Consider the following 22,083-nt stretch of genomic DNA (forward strand, 5'->3'; position numbering starts at 1 on the left):
ACAGCAGTGGTGGGCAGCTTCCCCCACCGCAGCCTGGGCCATAGCGGGAAGCTCTGGGATGTTTTGTGACTTACCTGTGTCTGACAGGCTGCCAGTGGGTGTTGAGGGTCCGTCTGTGGTCAGGTGTTTTGGTGTCCGTGTGTGCGCCGTGATGGTGAGCACACGTCCGTGGGCCGCACTCACGCCGCGTCTCTTTCACCCAACCCAGTGGTGTTCGCGCGCCTTCCGGAACGTGGCCCTGGTCCCGCCCGGCACGGGCCTGGCGCACCAGGTGAGCCTGGAGTACCTGTCGCGGGTGGTCTTCGAGGAGGAGGCCCTGCTCTTCCCGGACAGCGTGGTGGGCACGGACTCGCACATCACCATGGTGAACGGCCTGGGCGTCCTGGGCTGGGGTGAGTGCCGCCGTCCCCAGCGGAGGGCGGGGCCGCAGGACGCACCGGGCCCGGGGGCCGCTGAGACCGGGGCTCCGTCCGGGCGGCAGGAGGGGGAGCTCAGCTCCTGCGGGTGGGACGGGGTGGTCGGGAGGGTTTATTTATTTTTAAATCAATTTTTAAAAATGGATTCTTACTCATTTCAGAGAGGGATGGAGAGGGAGAGAGAAACATCAATGATGCGAGGGAATCACGGATCGGCTGCCTCCTGCACGTCCCCCACTAGGGATGGAGCCCGCCACCTGGGCACGTGCCCTTAGTGGGAATCAAACCGGTGACCTCTTGGTTCCTGTGTCATCGCTCAACCGCCAGCTACACCCGGCCGGGCTAAGAGAGGGTTTGGGAAATGTGCACAGCGCCCCCAGGGGGCAGTTAGCGTGCAGTGATGACGATGTGGTCACTCTTGTGTACAGTGCTTCCGTGGCTGCCCGCCTCCATGGACCCAGGCTGCTCTGCCTCCATACCAGGCCCTTACCGCCTGGTGCTGCGGCCGCCGCCCTGCGCGCACACACACACACACACACACACACCCCCCTTAGAGACAGTGTATCCCAGCTTCGCACGCACCGCTCCCTCCGGCCCAGTGCACTCTTCTCACTCAGCCCGGGATGACCACCAGCTTTTTGCTTTTTTTGTCTGGGGTCAGGCTAAGCTGCGTGAGCCTGGCGCGGGCTGGGTTCTGTTGGTGTCGTGTCTTGAGCGTAGGTCAGGTCATGTAGGAGCCACACTGCCTTATGGGAAAGGCATGGAGTTTCCCAGATACTACTGATCAGTGTTGGCCTAACCGGGACTATTAGCCTAACCGGGACTCGGTGTTTCCTGAACTTAGCCTACCGGTGAGATCGGGGTCTCGGCCTGTGCGCGGGGAGACGCGGGTTCCGAGCCCCCGGTCCTGTGCTCACACGTGCGTGCGTGCGTCTCGCTGCAGGGGTCGGCGGCATCGAGACCGAGGCTGTGATGCTGGGGCTGCCCGTGTCCCTCACGCTGCCCGAGGTGGTGGGCTGCGAGCTGACCGGCTCCTCCAACCCTTTCGTCACGTCCATCGACGTCGTTCTGGGCATCACCAAGGTACGTGCCGTGGTGCTGGCCAGACCCTCCCTCCCGGAGGCCAGGCCGCGGGGCCGCTGCTCGCCGGCCGGCTCCCTCGTCCCCCTCACAGCCGGAGGGTGGTGCTGGCGGGCCTTTTCCCGCCTCCACTCTGAGAAAGAGGCGCCGTGGGGCTGACGGACTCTCCGAGGGCCCGGGCTGGCCAGGAAGGGGGCAGCACTCCCAGCGCGGGTTCTGGAGCCCTCCCTGCCCCAGCCCCTGTCCCTGCCCCAGCCCCTGCCCCAGCCCCAGCCCCTGCCCCTGCCCCTGCCCCAGCCCCTGCCCCTGCCCCTGCCCCAGCCCCAGCCCCTGCCCCTGCCCCTGCCCCTGTCCCTGCCCCAGCGCCAGCCCCTGTCCCTGTCCCTGCCCCTGCCCCGGCCCCTGCCCCAGCCCCAGCCCCTGCCCCTGCCCCGGTCCCTGCCCCTGCCCCAGCCCCTGCCCCTGCCCCTGCCCCTTCCCCAGCCCCTGTCCCAGCCCCAGCCCCTGCCCCTGCCCCGGCCCCTGCCCCAGCCCCGGCCCCTGCCCCTGCCCCTGTCCCTGCCCCAGCGCCAGCCCCTGTCCCTGCCCCTGCCCCGGCCCCTGCCCCAGCCCCAGCCCCTGCCCCTGCCCCGGTCCCTGCCCCTGCCCCAGCCCCTGCCCCGGCCCCTGCCCCAGCCCCAGCCCCTGCCCCAGCCCCAGCCCCTGCCCCTGCCCCTGCCCCGGTCCCTGCCCCTGCCCCAGCCCCTGCCCCTGCCCCTGCCCCAGCCCCTGTCCCTGTCCCTGCCCCAGCCCCTGCCCCTGCCCCTGTCCCTGTCCCTGCCCCAGCCCCAGCCCCTGCCCCAGCTCTGCCCCTGCCCCAGCCCCAGCCTCTGCCCCTGCCCCAGCCCCAGCCTCTGCCCCTGCCCCAGCCCCTGCCCCTGCCCCTGCCCCAGCCCCAGCCTCTGCCCCTGCCCCTGCCCCTGCCCCTGCCTCAGCCTCAGCCTCAGCACGCAGCTGGGGGCTCCGTGGGTGTTGGGAAAGTCTAGTCTCCTTTAACATGTCACGCAGTCACCTGCCCCTTGTGAGACCATCGCTCTACCCGGGGTCCTTTCAGAAACAGGGACTGGGGCTGCAGTAGCGTCAGCCTTTCTTTATAAATACATCTGCATTGATCTCAGGGAGGAAGGGAGAGGGAGAGAAACATCCATGGTGAAAGCATCCCGGGTCGGCTGCCTCCTGCATGCCCCCCACTGGGGATCAAGCCCATATCCCAGGGATGTGCCCTTGACCGGAATCAAACCCGGGACCCCTCAGTCCACAGGCCGACGCTCTATCCACTGAGCAACACCGGCCAGGGTGCGTCAGGCTGTCCTGTGGGCTGCTCTGCGTTGCTTCATAGCACTGCACAAAGGTCTCCAGTGACCGCTGTCCGCACCCCCGGGACTCCTGGTGCTCGATGACTTGGTTTTATTGTGTTTTGACACGAAGTCCACATGACGGCCTGTGTCAGGAGAGAGCCCCGGGGCTTTGACGGGATTGCTCACAGCTGGGGCTGTCACGGTGTGATCATGTGACTCCGTTCACACGGTGAAGTCCCGCACCTGGGCCCGCTCCCCTGGGGGCGGCAGTCGGTTGGGGGGCCGGGGGGGATCTTTGGGACGTCCGCAGGGAAGAACGTACTGCCCCCTCCCAGCACGCAGTATTGATCCTTCCCCATTTGGGAAGCCTTTGACACCTTGCAGAAATGATTGATTTGTGTATGGACCAAAGGTCAAGAAGCTAAATTGGTAATTACGGCCTATTCCTGAAGGAAGAGGAGCATCCCATTATGTTTCCATGGAAATCGATTCTTCCCTGCAGCATCTCCGACCGCCCCCCCCCCCCCCCCCCTCAGTTGCATCCTTAAAGAAACAGTACCCAGAGCCTGGCTTTAACATTTTGACCTGCGGGTACAGGAGCTGATTACTGAAGATTGTATCTGGTGGAGGTCCAGTCCTATTCACGGTTTTTACAGGGTTAATTAATCCTGTGGTTTTCAGATCCTCACTGTTTGGCGAAGGCAGCCTCTCCGTGTCTCTAACCTGTCTCACTCTTGTTGCAAAAACAACCACCGTGAATCGAAGGAGACACGGTCTCTTAGGCTTGCGCGTGTGCATCTGTAGAGTTTGAGTCAGGTGACCCCACCCCGTGGGCTAAAGTCTTCAGAGGCCCGAGGTGGTTTCCCTCCTGGCTGCCCCGGCTCTCCCCATGCCAGTCTGAGCCGGCTGTACAGGGAGGGAGGGTGGGCAGCCGCTTCGGTTACTTGGTAGTGACTAAGAAAAAGGCCGTTATGCCGAAACCGGTTTGGCTCAGTAGATAGAGCATCAGCCTGCGGACTGAAGGGTCCCAGGTTCGATTCCGGTCAGGGGCATGTACCTTGGTTGCGGGCACATCCCCAGTGCGGGGTGTGCAGGAGGCAGCTGACCGATGAATCTCTTTCATTGACGTTTCTAACTCTCTATCCCTCTCTCCTCCTCTCTGTTAAAAATCAAAATATATTTTTTTTAAAAAGAAAAAGGCCATTAGAAGGAATTAAGTTTGGAGCCACCTGGTAAATCCCATCAAAATGGAACTGGCCTATAACGATGATGCTGTGAATGTGTGGACAGGAGCTGGGATGTGCAGGATGTATAACTGTTCATATACGCAGTGTGATCGCCGTTTGAGTATTTAATTCAGCCCTAGATGCCATCGGTGGCTGGAAACCCGGTTACTGTATGTGCTGCTCTGCGAGGGAAAGGCACGCACCGGGGTCCACCCTGCACCCCGTCTCAGAACGGGGACACGGGAATCCCAGCCATGATTGTCACGCCCTTTCCCGCCCCACACCGACTCTGACCTCCCTTCTGCCTGTTCATCTCACAATCCTGGACCACAGCGGGCGTGCGCATAGGGCAGCACTGTCCTCTGCTTCCCTTCTCCGGGGTGGGGACGGGTGTCGGGTTTTCGGGGAGTCGGAGCCATCTCGCTGCTAACCGTGCGTCTGTGTCCCGCACACAGCACCTCCGGCAGGCGGGCGTGGCCGGGAAGTTCGTGGAGTTTTTCGGAAGCGGAGTCTCGCAGTTGTCCGTGGTGGACCGGACGACCATCGCCAACATGAGTCCGGAGTACGGTGCTACCCTCAGCTTCTTCCCTGTGGACAGTGTGACGCTGAGACACTTGGAGCACACAGGTGAGAGGCAGGAGGGCCGGAGGGAGAACACTGCCCTCCCGTGTCCGTCCGAGGTGCTTCACGGGGAGTCACTGCCGTGGTTTTTTATGTCCATGAAATCACGTGATTTTGGGACAATGGCTCACTTAAACCATCAGATGAATTTTTATTTTTATTTTTTTAAAATATATTTTTATTGATTTTTTACAGAGAGGAAGGGAGAGGGATAGACAGTTAGAAGAATCAATGAGAGAGAATCATCGATCAGCTGCCTCTTTCACACCCCCCTACTGGGGATGTGCCTGCAACTAAGGTACATGCCCTTGACCGGAATCGAACCTGGGACCTTTCAGGCCGGGGGCCGATGTTCTATCCACCGAGCCAAACTGGTCTCGGCCATCAGATGACTTTTTATAGCCTTAAAGTCTTCGCGGACCCATTGAGACACAGCTTAAAGGAAAGAGCTGAGCGCAGGTCTGCGCCTCCCGTACCCTTAATCCCCTTGGTGAGGGGCCCGCCCTGCCCAGCGTCCCTGGTCCTGTCACCTGGAGGGGCTGCCAGCTGCTCAGAAAGGCTCTGAGCGCTGTCCAGTGCTGATTTGCAGAGAAGCCAGTTCTGGGCGCTCAGTAATTTGTAACATGTCTCTTGCTCATCCTTGGAACTCGGCACTTTTCCCCCGAGGTTTCAGAGCCCCTCACTGAGTTTTCGCTGTTTGTGTTCCAGGTTTTGACAAAGCCAGGCTCAGATCGATGGAGACCTACCTGAAGGCTGTGAAGTTGTTCCGGAGTGAGCAGAGTGACGCGGGGCAGCCCGAGTACTCCCAGGTGAGGGCGGAGCCGCCGGGCCGGGAGCGCTGAGCCCGGCCTCTGAGGGCTGTGAGCTGTGTGAGCCGGCGAGCCATGAGCCTCTGGCCTCTGTGTCCCCGTCGCCGAGTGCGAAGGTGACGCTGCCACACGGATTCGTATGAGAGGAGGCGCACGTTCCTTAGGACAGGCTCAGTGCTGACAACTGTTGTTACTGCTAGAGGCTCGGTGCACGAAATTCATGCACAGGGCACTGGGGGGTGTGCCTCAGCGGCTTGCACCCTCTCCAATCCGGGACCCCTCAGGGGATGTACCCGTGGGATCGGGCCTAAATCAGCAGTTGGACATCCCTCTTGCAATCCAGGACAGCTGGCTTCTAACTGTTCGCCTGCCTGCCTGATCACCCCTAACCACTCTGCCTGCCGGCCTGCTCACCTACAACTGATCCCCACTGCTGGCCTGATTCCCCCCCAAAATGCCATCACCTGCTGGCCTCATGGCCCACAACTGCCCTCCCTAGCCAGAGTCCCTCCGTGGCCAGGTGCTGCCATTTTGTGGTGGAGTGATGGTCAATTTGCATATTTCCTCCTTGTTAGATAGGATTATTGTTATTAACACGTTCTCTGTGGCCCTGCTCCGAGCTCACTCACTAGTTTTACGTAGATTTTTCTTTCAGTGAAGCAGAGAAAGGAAGGCTCACTCGGCCCAGGCAGAGAGGGCGGGTCTGAGCCGAGGCAGGGCGTGCCCAGCTGCCCAGGCGCCGGTAGAGATGGTGCTGCTGTGGGCGGGGGCAGTGGGAAGAAATTCACGTAGAGGACACTTGTTGGTGTGGCAGTTTGCATATGCATCTGTAGTCTTGCTTGTAGCACGTTTTCATATATTTCTTAAGTTAAATGGGGTTTTAAATACTTTTGGTGGGTGTGTTTCCCCATTACAACAAGTAGCATTTAAAAAATACAAATATAACTGAAACTGGTTTGGCTCAGTGGATAGAGCGTCGGCTTGGGGACTGACGGGTCCCGGGTTCGATTCCGGCCAAGGGCATGTACCTTGGTTACGGGCACATCCCCAGTAGGGGGTGTGCAAGAGGCAGCTGATCGATGACTCTCTCTCATCAATGTTTCTAACTTGCTATCTCTCTCCCTTCCTCTCTGTACAAAGTCAATAAAATATATTTAAAAAAAAAAAATACAAATATAGCCGTAACCGGTGTGGCTCAGTGGATAGGCCTGCGGACTGAAAGGTCCCAGGTTCGACATCCACAGTGGGGAGCGTGCAGGAGGCAGCTGATGGATGTTTCTCTCCTTGATGTTTTTAACTCTCTGTCCCTCTCCCTTCCTCTCTGTAAAAAATCAATAAGACCTATTTTAAAAAATACAGATGTGCTTACTCTTACTCAGAAAGTAGTGCTTGCATTATTGAGATCCATCCTACTCTTCCCTCTCTCCTTGCCCAGGTGATCCGGATCAACCTGAGCTCCATCGTGGCCACGGTCAGCGGTCCCAAGAGGCCGCAGGACAGGGTGGCTGTGACAGAGATGAAGAGGGACTTCCGCGCCTGCCTCAGTGAGAAGGTGGGCTCCCCGTCCGCCCCGCCGCCCAGGCCGGGGAGAGCGGGCGGCTCAGGCAGCGTCCACACGGGCCCCTGAGGTTCCAGCCCAAAGGCTGGCTTCTGGTCACGAAGCCCGTTCCCCCTGCCGACACTGCGTGGCCGAGGCTCCCCCGACGTGTTCCCACCGGCTCAGACGTTTCTGCGGGGTCTCTAGACTAGGGGTGTCGAACTCAATCAGAGAAGGGGCCAAAATCTAAAATCCAGCCTAAATCGCGGGCCGAATGGTTTACTGAACAGTCATAAACTGACAATGCCATAAACTGACAGCGGAGTGCAGTGATGACAGCGCGGTGCGGGCCACATTGCAAGGCCTGGCGGGCTGGATTTGGCCCGCGGGCCTTGTGTTTGACACATGTGCTCTAGACTCTGACGTGTGACTGCCGACTCAGAAAACCCACCCGCCTGAGACACGTGGCTCCACGTTCTCTGTGCCGCGGGCCGGCCCCTCTGTCTTTCCAGAGCTTTAGTTTTTACAGTTGGTTGGTTTTCTTGTGGGAAATGTCAGGCTCGTACAGGAGTTCAGATAGCGTCGTGAATTCCGACGGGCCTTGCTTCAACCGTCGCCAATTCTAGCAGATTCTACACGTGCATGCACACGCACGCACACGCACACGCACACACGCCGTCTTTGGGAGCAGATCCTCGGGGCCACTTGCACACAGAGCTGGTCCCGCCTCAGAGTTGCTGTGGCAGGAATGGTTAGAACCGGAGCTGAGGGAGAGCCGGGCCGTGGGCTGGGCTCACGGCAGCAGAGGGGACTGTGGGCAGCAGATGCCTCGTGATGGCACGCAGGGTCCGGCTGAGTCCCGGCTGTCAGACCTCACACGTGTCTGACGTGGAGTGTTCAATCCCCACATGTGCTTTTCTTTTCTTTTTTTTTTTTTTCCTTTAGATTTTTTTTTAATAGTTTTCGACTGATTTTTTTTTAACATATTTTATTGATTTTTTACAGAGAGAAAGCTAGAAACATCGATGAGAGAGAGACATCGATCAGCTGCCTCTTGCACACCCCTTACTGGGGATATGCCTGCAACCAAGGTCCATGCCCTTGACCGGAATCGAACCCGGGACCCTTCAGTCCCCAAGCCGACGCTCTATCCACTGAGCCAAACCGGTCTCAGCTCCTTTAGATGTTTCGAGTTGGAGAGGAAGGGAGAGGGAGAGAGAAACATCAGTGATGAGAGAGGATCATTGATTGGCTGCCTCCTGCGCTCCCCACACTAGGGATCAAGCCTGCAACCCAGGCCTGTGCCCTTGACCGGGAATCGAACCCGGGACCCCTCAGTCCGCAGGCCGAGGTGCTATCCACTGAGCCACACCGGGCAGGGCCGTGCTTTCTCTCCGTGTCAGGACGTGCTCACGTGTGTGGGCGTCCCTCCAGGTGGGGTTCCGGGGCTTCCAGATCGCGGCCGAGAGGCAGCAGGACGCCGTCACCCTCCACTACGAAGGGCGCGCCTACCGCCTGTCGCACGGCGCCGTGGTCGTCGCCGCCGTCACCAGCTGCACCAACAACTGCAACCCGTCCGTCATGCTGGCTGCAGGTAGGGGCGTGCGCGGCCCCCGTCCTCCCTCCGTCCGCCACGGCCTGTCTGTCCCTCACGGCCCCTCTGCCCCTCGGGCCGAGGCTGACGTGTCACCGGTTTTCCCGTGTCACACGGAACTGACACGTGTGGTGGGTGAGGCCGTGTCTCCTCTGCTGACCAGGCAGGTCTGGTCTGGGCGCCGCCATGGCTGTGCCGGACCCGCTGAGCCTGAGAGGAGACGCTGGCAGGGCCGCCATGCGCCCGCCGTGTGCACACCACACGGTTAACGTGGGCACCGGGCCCCGTTACTCTGTGGCTTCGCTTACCGTGACGGCGGCAACGGAAACGGCTCAGGCCATGCAGGCGGGAGCCTGTGCCGGGCTGCGCCTCCGCAGCGCTGGTCTCGGGTGGGCCAAGTCGGGGGAGATGGGAAATGAGTGCGTGAGTGTGGGCTCCCCCCGGGAGCCGGCCCGGCTGCTGGCGCCTGTCCGTCCCTCCGTGTGGCAGCCCATGGCCTCCTGTCTGTCCGCAGGTCTGCTGGCCAAGAAGGCGGTGGAGGCGGGGCTGCGGGTGCAGCCCTACATCAGGACCAGCCTGGCGCCCGGCAGCGGCATGGTCACGCACTACCTCAGCGCCAGCGGCGTGCTGCCCTACCTGCGCACGCTCGGGTGAGCCCCGCCCCGGCCCCGGCCTCTCAGCCCCGTCGCCGTGGGGACCGTCACGCAGAGAAGAGAGAAAGAACAGGCTTAGTCCTGGGGTCCCCTGGCCAATGCCTCTCGCCCCCTGAGGCCTAGCCCTCGGCAGACACGGAGGCACAGTCCGCATCACCCAGGTGCTGGCGAGAGAGCAGGTGTGGCGGGCAGACAGGTGGTCAGACCAGGTGGCGGTGACCAACAGGGATGGTGCCGGCCAGTGCGGTCCCTCCGAGCCCGTAGGGCAGGAGTCCTCAAACTTTTTAAAGTGGGGGCCAGATCACGGTCCCTCAGAGAGCTGGAGGGCCGGGCTATATGAACTACTAATTCCTACTGTAACACCTCGGCTGCGCTCACTGCCCAAAAAGCCTGGCGGGCCGGATCAGACTCCTCTGCGGGCCTCATGTGGCCCGCGGGCCGTAGTTTGAAGACCCCTGCTGTAGGGCATTTTCAGAACGGAATGCCGCTCTCCAGGTTGCGTTATTAACCGAGTAAGGTGTCTTTTCAAATGTTTCCATTGATTTCAGAGGGAGGGAGGGAGAGAAATAGCAACAATGAGGGGGGATGGATGGGCTGCCTCCTGCACGCCCCCTGCTGGGGAGGAAGCTCGCAGCCCGGCATGTGCCCTGGCGGGAATCGAACCTCTTGGTTCCTGGGTTGACGCTCAACCACTGAGCCACGCCAGGCCGCTCAAACGTACTGTCTTACGTAAATCGTCCATTCCTTGCAAGCCGGGTGCATTTTATGTTTGTGTGGGGGTTGGTTTGGTTTTGTTTTTTAAGCTCAGAAGAGCACCCGGAAGTCATTCTGTGGCCGTGTGTGCGTTTTCAGTCCTGTCGTCCTGAAGTGTCTGCCAGGGACTCCCGTGGCCTGAGGGGGGAAATGACTGCGGTCAGTCCCGCCCCTGAGCCGCTCGGGCCTCCCGTCAGGAGATGCTCCTCGGGGTGAGCCCTCCGGAAGGACGTGCAGGACCCGGTCTGGGTCATGTTCCCAGCGAGGAGGCTGAGGCTTCTCACAGTGTCCGATGCAGCTCAGCTCATCCCACTGGGCAGCCTCAGCCCCGGCTCCTCTGGGCCTGCCCCTCCGAGTGTGCCCGACCGGGTGCGCCCTTCGGGTGTGCCCATCCGAGTGTGCCCCTCTGAGTGTGCTTTTCCGAGTGTGCCCCTCCGAGTGTGCTCATCTGAGTGTGCCCCTCCAGGTGTACCTAAGTGTGCCTGTCTGGGTGTGCTTGTCTGAGGGTGCCCCTCTGGGTGTGCCAGTCCAAGTGTGCTCCTCTGGGCGTGCCCCTCCGGGTGTGCCTGACCAAGTGTGCCCCTCCGGGTGTGCCCCTCTGAGTGTGCCCGCCCAAATATGCTCATCCGAGTGTGCCCCTCCGAGCGTGCTCGTCTGAGTGTGCCCCTCCAGGGTATGCCCCTCTGAGTGTGCCCCTCCGGGTGTGCCCCTCCAGGTGTGCTTGTCTGAGGGTGCCCCTCTGGGTGTGCCAGTCCAAGTGTGCTCCTCTGGGCGTGCCCCTCCTAGTGTGGGCAGTGGGCAGCCAGCCAGGGGGCGTTCTCAGCCCAGGTCGGGGGGAAGGGACTGCAGGCTGGCCTGAGTCATGACTCCTCAGGTTATGACTGCCCCTCGCGCACGCATGGCGATGCTCTGGCCAACCCGGTGCTTCTCTGCCGCAGGTTTGAGGTCGTCGGCTACGGCTGCTCCACGTGCGTGGGGAACACGGGGCCCTTGTCCGAGGCCGTCCTGAGCGCCGTCAAACAGGTAACGGCTCCCCTCGCGCCTGTCGTTAAATCACCGGGAACGTCTATTGATGCGTTTATAGGCTCTAGTCTGCGCACCGTCCACCCTAAGATAATCAGAAGGCCCGTCTTTTTGATTCTCAAAATAATTCTTTAGAACGAAGGCGTTGCGTCAGCTCGTTCGTGTCCCAGTGGGAGCCGGCCTGTGTAGGCAGTGTCCCCGTGGGGGCTGCCCCGTGGCCGCCCCTCACCCGGCCTGTGTGTTTCAGGGCGACCTGGTCACCTGCGGCGTCCTGTCCGGAAACAAGAACTTCGAAGGGCGGCTCTGCGACTGCGTCCGCGCCACCTACCTGGCCTCGCCGCCCCTGGTGGTGGCGTACGCCATCGCCGGCACCGTGAGCATCGACTTCCAGACAGAGCCCCTCGGTACGCCCGCGCCTGCTCCCAGTTCCAACAGTCACACGCACCATCGTTAAAACTCACTTCTCAGGCGAGAAACAGGCCGGTTAAATGCATCTCAGATCACACCGACAGTGAAAGGGCGGAGGCTCAGGATTTGAACCTTCCGGCTCCTGAGAATACCTGGTTCACAGGACCCGCCCTCTGAAATGATTCCAGCAGACCACACGGGCCCCCAACGAGTTTTTTGGAAGCCAGTAGTGACCCCCTTACTGTCCTCATAGCACCCAGTTCTATTGCAGAATAACATGAACCTCTTAGGTGGTGTGTCAGTGGGGCTGTGCTAGAACTACCTGCTCACTGTTCTCTGGAAGTTACTGCCACAGTCACAGCTCCACACGCTTTCCATCCCTCCTGAGCCACTGTTAACATTAATAACCTGCTAATTATGGGACCCGTGTTTCTGATCTTTCCCCGCCAGGACCTAGCAGTTAGCATTTCATGTGCCTCAGGCATGGCACAGCCCTGGCACCGACACGGGCATCGGGCTGGGCTGGGCTGAGGACTGCACATGCGCTGTGCCCAGTCAGGGGCCTCCCTGCCCGTGGCCGGGCTTCGCGAGTTGCAGTTTGTGTTCGTGTCTCACCAGGCACGGACCCCGCCGGCAAGCACGTCTACCTGCAGGACATCTGGCCGAGCCGAGAAGAGGTGCAGCGGGTGGAGGAGGAGCAGGTGCTGTGCTCCGTGTTCCAGGCGCTGAAGGAGAGGATGGAGGTCAGCTCCGGGCCCGTGGCCGGCGGGGCGTGTTCTCTGGGGGGCCAGGCGGCTCCGGGTGCCTTGTGGCATGCGCGGTCCCAAGGCGAGGGTCGTTGCACATCTGGAATCTGAGAGCACGGCTTGGAGGACAGGCGTTGGTTTTGGCGCTTACAGCAGTGCAGCCGGCTGGCGGGGCTCAGCGGCTGAGCGTTGGCCCCCGAACCAGGAGGTCGCTGGCTGGTTCCGGGTCAGGCACACGCCCGGGTCCCTCGGTCCCCAGTGTGGGGCGTGTGGAGGCGCCAGGCAATCGATGGTGATTCTCTCTTCGATGTTTCTGTTTCTCACCGCACACTACCCTCGCTTGTCACTCTTACCGAAATGGTTCAGAATTCAAAAGAATTGGGGGCAAACAGTGACATCCCACTCCCTCTCCTCAGAGGGGTCAGATCCCTAAACATCTCCCAGAGGTGTATGCGCACACGAGCACAAACAATACAAACGGGAGGCAGAAAGGGCATCTGTGACTCCCGTTTACCGAGCACGTGCTCCGAGGTCAGCGTGTGTCTGTGCACAGAACGGTTCTCCTGGGCGAGGAGGCAGTGATAGTGCAGAACGGCCAGGGAAGTCACACGGTGTGTGAGAAAGCCGTACAGGCTGTGGAAGGTACAGATGAAAACACAGGACAAAGACCGGCTGTGCAGAATGGGGGGCACGCTGCAGTTTTAGGGGGGAGGGCTGAAAAGGGCCTTGAGCGGAGGTTACAGGTGGTCACAGGCCTGGGCCCAGAGCCAGGCTTTCCCGGCCTGAGGAGGGACCTGGAGGAGGACTGCTGGCTCCATAGGAAGTGAGGGCGGCAGGAGGAAGTGATGGCAGCAGGGCGGGGCGGCCTGGGGGAGTCGGGTGGGGCAGCGGTTGGTGGGCGGGGCAGCCTGGGGAAGTCGGTGGGAGTTGTGATAAAAGGCAGTCTTTGCTCTTTGCTGGGGGGTGGAGTGGTGGGGAGCACCATGGGGAGTGTTGCGAAGCTGGGAGGGGGGCATGTCATCATCAGAAGGCTGGCTCTGGACTGAGCCATGCTGGGGTGAGGACAGAGCAGGGACGTTGAGGTCCAGCTCGGGCGTTGCAGGGCTTCGGAGCTGAGCACCGGGCACTGGCGTGTGGTTGGGGAGGACGGATACACGGGGAGGGACACATCTCAAAGCAGAGGCCTTTCTGTCCTGTTCTTCACAGTGAGCAGCATCTCATGCACACACACAGCACACATACACATACACACACAGACATAGCCCACACAGCACAGCTCACATAGGACACTCCGACAAATAGCACACACACAACACACATACAGCACACATACAGCACACACAGCTCTTACACAGCACATTCAAACACACATCTCACACGCACACAGCATGCTCACTCTCCAGCAGAGTGTGCGGATCTTTCTAGCTTCTCCAGCTTCCTTGGCGTTCATTAAGGTTTTTGGTTTTTTGTGGGTTTTTTATCCTCCCCCGAGGATGTGTCATTGATTTTTAGAGGGAGAGAGAGACATCCGTCAGCTGCCTCCCTTTCTCACCCAACTGGGCCCGGGACCGAAACCTAGGAGGGTCCCTGGCTGGGGATCGAACCCGCAACCTGTTGGTAGATGGGCTGATGCTCCAACCACCTGGTCGGGGTGGATTCTGAAGCCTTTTATGTCCAGTTTATAATAAAACTTAACTCTGAAGGTGTTCCTGGAAGTCTTTATTCCTCCTGGGAATGCCACGGTGGCTTATTTTATTCTTTTAAATATATCTTTATTGATTTCAGAGCAGAAGGGAGAGGGGGATAGAAACATCAGTGATGAGAGAGAACCATTGGTCGGTGGCCTCTTATGCGCCCCCAACTGGGGATCGAGCCCACAACCCAGGCATGGGCCCTTGACCCGAACCGAACCTGGGACCTTTCAGCCTGCAGACTGGTGCTCTGTCCACTGAGCCGCACCGGCCAGGGCGCCAGAATGGTTTAGAATGCGCCGTTGGCCTTCCTCAGGAAATGGGGACGCCTGAGCGGTTTCATTCCCGTGGTCGCTGCCCGAGCCTCGTGTCTGACCCTCTGTCCTCTCCCCCAGACGGGCGATAAGCGGTGGAACTCCCTGGAGGCGCCCGACTCCGTCCTGTTTCCGTGGGACGCCAAGTCCACGTACATCCGGTGCCCCTCGTTCTTCGACGGGCTGGTGAGTACGGCCGCCCCTCCTCTCTCGGGCGGCGGTGGGCGACACCGCGGAGCTCAGTGCCTCCCCTCCTCCCCCCAGACCCGGGAGCCGGCCGCCCCGCCGCCCATCGAGAACGCGCACGTCCTGCTGCACCTGGGCGACGCCGTCACCACCGACCACATCTCCCCTGCCGGCAGCATCGCCCGCAGCAGCGCCGCCGCCAAGTACCTGACCCACAGAGGGTGGGTGTGCACCCGGGCGGGGCACACTGTAATGGGGGGGCGGGAGCTCGCACCTGCCTCTGCTGAGAGCCTTCGCGTCAGCGTAGCCGTGGCCGGTGTGGCTCGGCGGGTTGGTCTTGGCCTGCCCGCCTGGTAAAGGCCGGGGTTGGCCTCGCCGCCCTCCTGGGCGGGGGCGGGCTGCCATGTGCTGGGTGGGCTGGGCTGGAGAGTGCAAGGCCACGTTCCTGGGGCTGGGCCGGGATCAAATCAAAAGCCAGGTGAGCTTTTCAGTCCTCACTCAGGAGGAGTTTTTCATTGATTCTAGAGAGAAGAAGGGAGGAACATTGATGGAGAGAGAGAAACATTGGTTGGTTGCCACACGTAGGCGCCCGGCTGGAGGTTGAACCAGCGGCCTGGGTGTGTGCTCCGACCAAGAACCAAACCCCCCCCCCCCCACCTTTCTGTGCGTGGGGTGCCACACCACTGATCCCACGTCTTGTCTGATATAAAGAGGGAGTACGCTAATGGACCATCACACCCTCACAAAGATGGCGGCGCCCACAGCCACAAGATGGTGGTGCCCAGTTCCCTCAGCCGCCAAGGCACAGGCAAACCTTGGGTGGCAGCTGCCCGGCTGCCCAGAGCCGCCCGAGGCCCAGATAACCAGGGCCAGCCAAGGCTGGCGCAGCTGGCAGTGGCAGCAGCAGAGGAGAGATGGGGCGTCACCTTCCCCTGATGGCCGGGTTTCCTCCTGCCCCTGAGGGCTCCCGGGCTGTGAGAGGGGGCAGGCCAAGCTGAGGGACCCTCTCTCCAGTGTATGAATTTTCAAGCACCGGCCTCTAGTCGGCTTGTAAAAGTGCAGGGGCGGGAGTGTGAGGACAGCATGGAGAGGCAGAAAACCATGCCTGGAAGTACCCTGTTTCCCCGAAAATAAGACAGTGTCTTATATTACTTTTTGCTCCCAAAGATGCGCTAGGTCTTATTTTCAGGGGATGTCTTATTTTTCCATGAAGAAGAATGCGGTGCACATTTATTGTTAAACGAAAATAAAGGAAATGCATTACCTGTATACGGTACGGCAGTACGGTAGTTGTCAACACAAACCAGACACACTGTGAACCCTACAGCATCAAGAATTTACTCATTTATTCAGTGACAATCATGCCATCATCTTCTGGAACATCATCCTAACAATCCAATTCCTGAATTTCCTGGTGAATTTCTTGTGACTCCATTTCTTTCGGAATCAGTGGACCAAATCTCTCATGTTTAGCCTTGGGGGGGGGGTGCCTTATTTTCGGGGGATGCCTTATATTTCACTCAGAAGGAAACCTGTAAGTAGGTCTTATTTTCGGAGGATGTCTTATTTTCGGGGAAACACGGTACGAGAGGACGAGGAGACACAGGGAGCGAGATGAATGGAATGCATTCGTGAACCACGCTTGGGTCCTGATGGGGACAAACCAGCGCAGGAAGGGAGACGGGCAGGGGCTGCGGTGTTAACTGACTGCCTGAGAGGAGGAAGCCAGGACTTCTTTTGTCGTCTTTGTTTTGCTTTTTTGCTGTTGGTGGTCTTAAGGGCCCGTCTTCTTAAGAGAAAGGACCTGGAATGGGTACCGTCTGGATCCGCCGAGTTCCTTGGGCGTTCGCTGCCCCGTTTGCCTCACTTGCGTAGGTGCTGGAAGTTTTCTGTCATTAATAAAGTGCGTTTGAGTAAGGGTTATGATTCCTGGCTTCTTGCAGCCTTACCCCTCGGGAATTCAACTCCTACGGAGCCCGCAGAGGCAACGATGCCGTCATGACCAGAGGCACCTTCGCAAACATCAAGCTTTTTAACAAGTTCATCGGGAAACCGGCTCCCAAGACCATCCACTTCCCGTCGGGGCAGACGGTGAGGGGCGTGCGGAGCGGGGGGGCCGGGCTGGCGGGCCGGGCGGGGTGACTGTCCGTCTGTCTGCCCGCAGCTGGCCGTGTTTGAGGCCGCGGAGCCGGGGGCCGGGCTGAGGGGCCGGGCGGGGGTGACTGTCTGTCTGTCTGCAGCTGAACGTGTTCAAGGCCGCGGAGCCGGGGGCCAGGCTGGCGGGCCGGGCGGGGTTGACTCTGTCCGTCTGTCTGCCCGCAGCTGGATGTGTTCGAGGCCGCGGAGCGGGGGCCGGGCTGGCGGGCCAGGCGGGGTGATTGTCTGTCTGTCTGCCGGCAGCTGGACGTGTTCGAGGCCGCGGAGCGGGAGGCTGGGAGGGGGTGACTCTGTCCGTCTGTCTGTCTGCCCGCAGCTGGACGTGTTTGAGGCCGCGGAACTGTACCAGAGGGAGGGCATCCCGCTCCTCATCCTCGCGGGGAAGAAGTACGGCGCCGGGAGCTCCCGAGACTGGGCGGCCAAGGGGCCCTACCTGCTGGTACTGACTCCTTTCCTCTCCACCCGCCCCGTCCGCCCGCCCCGCTGCCTCCGGCCACGGTGTCCCTCCTGGGCCTGGGGGCTTTCTTGATCGTATGACGTGTGCGGGTTTTCCGGGTGATCTTACATAAGCTAGTTGCATTAATTCCCAAACGTGAGCCCACATCAGCCTTTTCTTTTTGTATATATATCTTATTGATTGTTTACAGAGAGGAAGAGAGAGAGATAGAGTTAGAAACATCGATGAGAGAGAATCATCGATCAGCTGCCTCCTGCACGTCCCCTTCCTGGGGATGTGCCCGCAACCAAGGTCCATGCCCTTGACCGGAATCGAACCCGGGACCCTTCAGTCTGCAGGCCGACACTCTATCCACTGAGCCACACCGGCCAGGGCGGCCTTTTCTTACCTGAGGAAACGGGGAGTGATGAGTCCCCACGGGCAGCTTTCTGTGCCGGCCCCCCTGCACTTCCCCGTCTCGGAGGAGCACGCTCTGCGGTGCGGGCCTTCTTACTCCATTCCCCACGTGCCAGCCGGGGAGCGGCTCCTGAGGCGGCTCCTCGGGGGCGGCGGCGGGCCGGCGGGGAGCACAGGCCGTGGCACGTGTGCGCGTGTCCCCACCTCGGACGGCAGGACGAGCGGGTCCCTGCAGGCGTGGCCGGAGTCAGCCTCGTGTGCGTGAGGCTTCGTCCTCTCCTCCCAGCGCCCTGAACGGACAGCCTGGTGGTGGGCGCCGCAGCTCCTCTTCCTGAGCTTTCACCAGGACTGGGAACGGTCGTGATCGGCGTAGCCTGCCTGCCTTCTGAGATGTCCTAGTCCCCGCTATCCACGGCTGGGCCCCCCCGTCGCAGGGGGTCCCTGCTGCCCGCTCAGTTGCAGACTGACCCGCAGGGGCACGGCGGGCTGGGCCGCGTGGGCCATGCTCGGAGGCGATGGGGGTCGGCGGCGAGTGTTCCCTCTGATCGCTCAGCCCCTCGGGGCCCGGCTCAGCCTCGCACTAACCCCAGAGGCCCCTCTCCCCTCTGCCAGTCCTCGTCTCAGACCACGGACGGGGTGCGCTCCAGGGGGCGGAAACCCTCTCGGGGCCCAGGCTCGCACAGACACACACGTGTGTGGTGGGGTGACAGGAGGGCAGGCAGTGGGGAGAGTGTGATGGGGGAGGGGGGTCTGACAGGCTCCTGAGCGGGCGGGGATGTGGAAGGTGAGAGCTGGGCCTGGAGCTGCTCCGGCTGCTTCTCCGGGGAGACCCTCCTCAGTGAGCAGACAGGGCAGGGCTGCCTGCGCTCCAGCTGCCAGCACCCTCGCCCGCAGGTCCCGGTGCCTTGTGGTCTGGGTGGGCCGGGCCTTCCCTGCAGGGCACCGAGCTCACTCAGCGGCCCCTTCCCTGTTCCTGGCTATAGGGGCGTCTCGGGAGGGGGCCGGCCCAGGGGAGACCCTCCAGGGACAGGCAGGAGCCCCTGGGCCAGGCCCACCCTGGTGGGCACAGAGCAGCCATAAAAGGCTCCGTCCGGATGCTCGGAGTGGGCTCGGAGCTCGGACTCAGAGCAGAGGCTCCTCCGTACAGAGCTCAGGGAAGGCCCCGCGGGGGGCGGGCTGACGCGGTGTGTTGCAGGGCGTGCGGGCGGTGCTGGCGGAGAGCTACGAGAAGATCCACAAGGACCACCTGGTGGGCATCGGCATCGCGCCCCTGCAGTTCCTGCCCGGGCAGAGCGCCGCGGCCCTGGGCCTCTCCGGCCGCGAGACCTTCTCCCTGGCCTTCCCCGCGGAGCTGTCTCCGGGAGCCACGCTGAGCGTGAAGGTACCGGCCCCTGGCCGTCGGGCGGGACCGGGAGCCGGGCAGGGCCGTGCGGCCTCCGGGGGAGACGGGGGGCCGGGCACATCGGCTGCCTCTCCGCCCAGCTCTGTCCTGGAGCCGCGCCACAGGGAGGCAGGGCTGACTGTCGGGGCAGAGGAGGGGGAGCGGGTGTCTGCGATGAGTGTTGGACGTGAGATGGGCGTGAGCAGTTAGCAGGCGGACGTGGCTCACAGTCAGAATCCGCAGGGCAGGGCTCGTGTTCTCGGCGCCGTCGTGTGGCCCTTCAGAACCAGGGACGGCAGTGTGTCCGGAGCCGAGGCCGGGGGGCACCGGGTGGTGAGGAGCAGCAGGTGTCCCGGACAGACCGGGGGGCGCCTTGTGTGGGGACAGCGGTCCCGGCCGCGGGGGACGCGGGGGCCGCCCTCCCTCACGCGGTGTCTGTTCTTTCCCAGACGAGCACCGGGAAGGTGTTCAGCGTGGTTGCCGCGTTTGAGAACGACGTGGAGATAACGCTGTACAAGCACGGGGGGTTGTTAAACTTTGTGGCCCGGAAATTCTCCTAGTACCGACTCCCGGGAGGGACCCCCCAAGCGGAACCGCGGGCCCGGGGCCTCGCCTGGCGCCGCAGACACTCCGACGCCTGTCCCTGCGGAGGGAGGCCCCGGACCGCGGAGCGGCGGAACGAACTCTGGTTTTCAATCCTTTCGATGGTGCTATTCACACTTCCGGGCTCGGGTGCGTGCGCGGCGGACGAGAGGCGAGCCCCAGCGTCCTCACCGAGTGTAAACACAGGCGGGACTGACGTGTTGGAGAGTCTGCTGTGCGGAGCCCCCGGTGGTCTGTTCCGTTTGGCATCACGGAGGCTGTGGCGCTGCGGCGGGCATCGGGGTGCAGAGGACGCAGAGCCAGCTGCGGGCTGACGCTGTGCGGGTGGGGTCAGACGGACGGGTGGACCAGCCCCTCCTCCGGCGATGCTGGTGGAGACTGAGCCCGGGCGCCCCGCCCCGCCCCGGCCCGGCCCCTGCAGCCCCGCACGGCCCTCCCCGGAGGCTGGGGGACGGGGCGGACAGAGTGGCAGCGCCATGGCGACGGCGACAGTGTCCCGTGCAGCCCTCACAGCGGGCACTCTCGGCGGAGCCTCCGGCCGGGCTCAGTAGCTGGCTGAGGGGAGGAGGCGGCGGCTCACTGGTGTGGTGCCATCACCCCGGGAGCTGGGAGCTGGGGTTCGCCAACAGATTCCACCGCTCAGAGCTGCCCCCGCTGCATGGCTGCTCGGCCGAGGCGTGGGAAGGGTTGCTGTCTGCTAGTGGCTCAGGTCCATGTCCTGTCGTTTTGAATCCGTGTTTTCCTGACCTGCAGGGGATGGTCCTGCTTTTGTGGTGACCAAAGCTGATCCCAGTTCTCTCCAGAGGCGTCGGCTCCCCCCTCGAGGGCTCCGTCTCCGAGAAGCGGGGCAGCTTTTAAGCAGCAGCCTGGGTAATGAATTTCAGAAAGGCCCAGCCATGCCCCTTTTTAAATCAAAAGATTAACCTCCGTGGTGGCAGAAGTGATTTGCATGTTTCTAACCAGGATCTTCCCTGTGACCTGATGCATTGCTGCACTTCAGCGGGAGGTCACGGAACAGGAAGAGGGCTCCTGACTCTGAGATGCTGGGGTGCTGCCCCAGTGGGTGCAGAGCTGAGGCCGTAGCACAGTCAGCCTGCAAGCACGTGCTCAGACCGTTCCATTAAAGGTGCTGCCTGGTGCTCAGATCAGAGGGTCCTGAGTATTTTACTCTGAGTATTTGTCAGTGCCCGTGTGCTCCTGATTTACATGAAAACCCGAGTTGGGAAGGAGAATTTCCAAGGTGGCTGTTGAAACACCCGTGGTAGGGTTTGAAGAAACGGCAATTCCAGGTTGGGTTGGGGCGGGCATCTGTATTGGGTTTTGGGATATTCTACGGCATGAGGCAGAGGCCTGGGGGGTCACAAACATCAGATCCAGGAGGTGAAGACAGAAAAGCAAGCTGTGAACTAAGCACTTGGATTCCCACCTGCCTCGCCCAGAAAGGTGCCAGCAAACCTTGTGTGTCAGGAACACAATCGGGGCTCCTTCTCTGAACCAGAAAGCTGGGTCAGCGTGGCCGTCGGCTGGGGCGGGGGAACGGGTGTGTCCGTGCGTACAGACCGCTCTGCCTCCAGCCAACGCCGTGTGTGCGGACACGTGGCGCCTGGTGATCGTCACTGTCTTACCCCTCTGTTAACTCGATCTGGTGATTGCGGGAAGGACGCCCCAGCACAGGCGCAGAGCGTCGCCATGTCCGTGCCTTTGGTCGGTGAGAACGGCACCCACCACTGAGCTGCGTGGTTAACGCCAAAGGCTCCAGACGTCCACGTGACCCGTGGCCAGGCTGCCGGGTTTCCACGGGTGATCACACTCCAGTGGCTCTGAGGGGGCCGGTGCGGCTCCGACCCGATGGGGCCAGGCCATCGCTCGCGTGGTCACTGCATGGCCTCCGCGGGCGCGCGGCCGGCGGGGAGGGCGGACTGATGGGCCTTTCCCTGTGGTTAAGACGCCTTCCTCTGCCTTCGGGCTTCGGGGCGTCACTGAGGTGCTGTGATTGGGGGGAAGGAGAGGGGCTCCCCACAGCAGGTGACCCCCCGAACACGTCTCATACAACTCGGGATTGTCAATCATAAAGCCAACAACACCGCGTAGCAGTTTTAAGTTCAAGGACGCTAAGTATTGTATAGAAATCTATTGGAGGCGAAGTTCTGTGGGTGACAATTGTGTATATGTTATTGATGCTGTAAATTATTTTTAATAAAGAAAATTGTATTATCACATGTTGGACTCTTCTAATAAAATAGTGTGTGGTGACTGAAAACAAAACACCTAAGGAAGAGAAATGGATGGCATCTACAACTTTCTCCTCAAACGGGCGTGCAGGAGGCAGCCGATCCATGATTCCCATGGTTGATGTTTCTCTCCCTTGCTCTCTGAAATCAATAAAAATGTACTTTAAAAAAAGAACAGGACAAAGTGAACATGGTGAGGGGGTAGAATTCACGCACTGCCTGAGGGACAGGTAAGCAGAGCGCCCTCACGAACCCACCAGGAGTCAGACTGGCTATTGGAAACCAAATCAAAGCTGGCCGAAACCGGTTTGGCTCAGTGGATAGAGCGTTGGCCTTCGGACTGAAAGGTCCCAGGTTCGATTCCGGTCAAGGGCATGTACCTTGGTTGCGGGCATGTCCCCAGTGGGAGGTGTGCAGGAGGCAGCTGATGATTCTCTCTCATCGATGTTTCTAACTCTCTATCC

General features: G+C 61.0%; 1 protein-coding gene across 2 annotated transcripts in view; it reads left to right on the forward strand.

Moving 5' to 3' along the window:
• The window catches only part of IREB2 (iron responsive element binding protein 2), a 38,415-nt gene extending 16,808 nt beyond the window's left edge, over positions 1-21,607 (forward strand). The window contains exons 7-22 of one of the 2 annotated variants that reach the window (XM_084869062.1): positions 209-392; positions 1,360-1,499; positions 4,515-4,686; positions 5,389-5,489; positions 6,925-7,041; positions 8,461-8,620; positions 9,135-9,270; positions 10,965-11,049; positions 11,297-11,453; positions 12,076-12,200; positions 14,290-14,394; positions 14,473-14,615; positions 16,338-16,485; positions 16,868-16,990; positions 18,600-18,785; positions 19,235-21,607. In XM_084869062.1, the coding sequence (XP_084725188.1) occupies positions 209-392; positions 1,360-1,499; positions 4,515-4,686; positions 5,389-5,489; positions 6,925-7,041; positions 8,461-8,620; positions 9,135-9,270; positions 10,965-11,049; positions 11,297-11,453; positions 12,076-12,200; positions 14,290-14,394; positions 14,473-14,615; positions 16,338-16,485; positions 16,868-16,990; positions 18,600-18,785; positions 19,235-19,345 (2,193 nt within the window). In that variant the 3' untranslated portion in view covers positions 19,346-21,607. Of the gene's footprint in view, positions 1-208; positions 393-1,359; positions 1,500-4,514; positions 4,687-5,388; positions 5,490-6,924; positions 7,042-8,460; positions 8,621-9,134; positions 9,271-10,964; positions 11,050-11,296; positions 11,454-12,075; positions 12,201-14,289; positions 14,395-14,472; positions 14,616-16,337; positions 16,486-16,794; positions 16,991-18,599; positions 18,786-19,234 lie in introns of those variants that run through there. The other variant, XM_084869063.1, reaches the window with a different exon arrangement.
• The last annotated feature ends 476 nt before the right edge of the window (positions 21,608-22,083 follow it).

The sequence above is a fragment of the Pipistrellus hanaki genome (assembly GCF_964339955.1).
Source record: "Pipistrellus hanaki genome assembly, chromosome: 21".
NCBI classification, from domain to species: domain Eukaryota; kingdom Metazoa; phylum Chordata; class Mammalia; order Chiroptera; family Vespertilionidae; genus Pipistrellus; species Pipistrellus hanaki.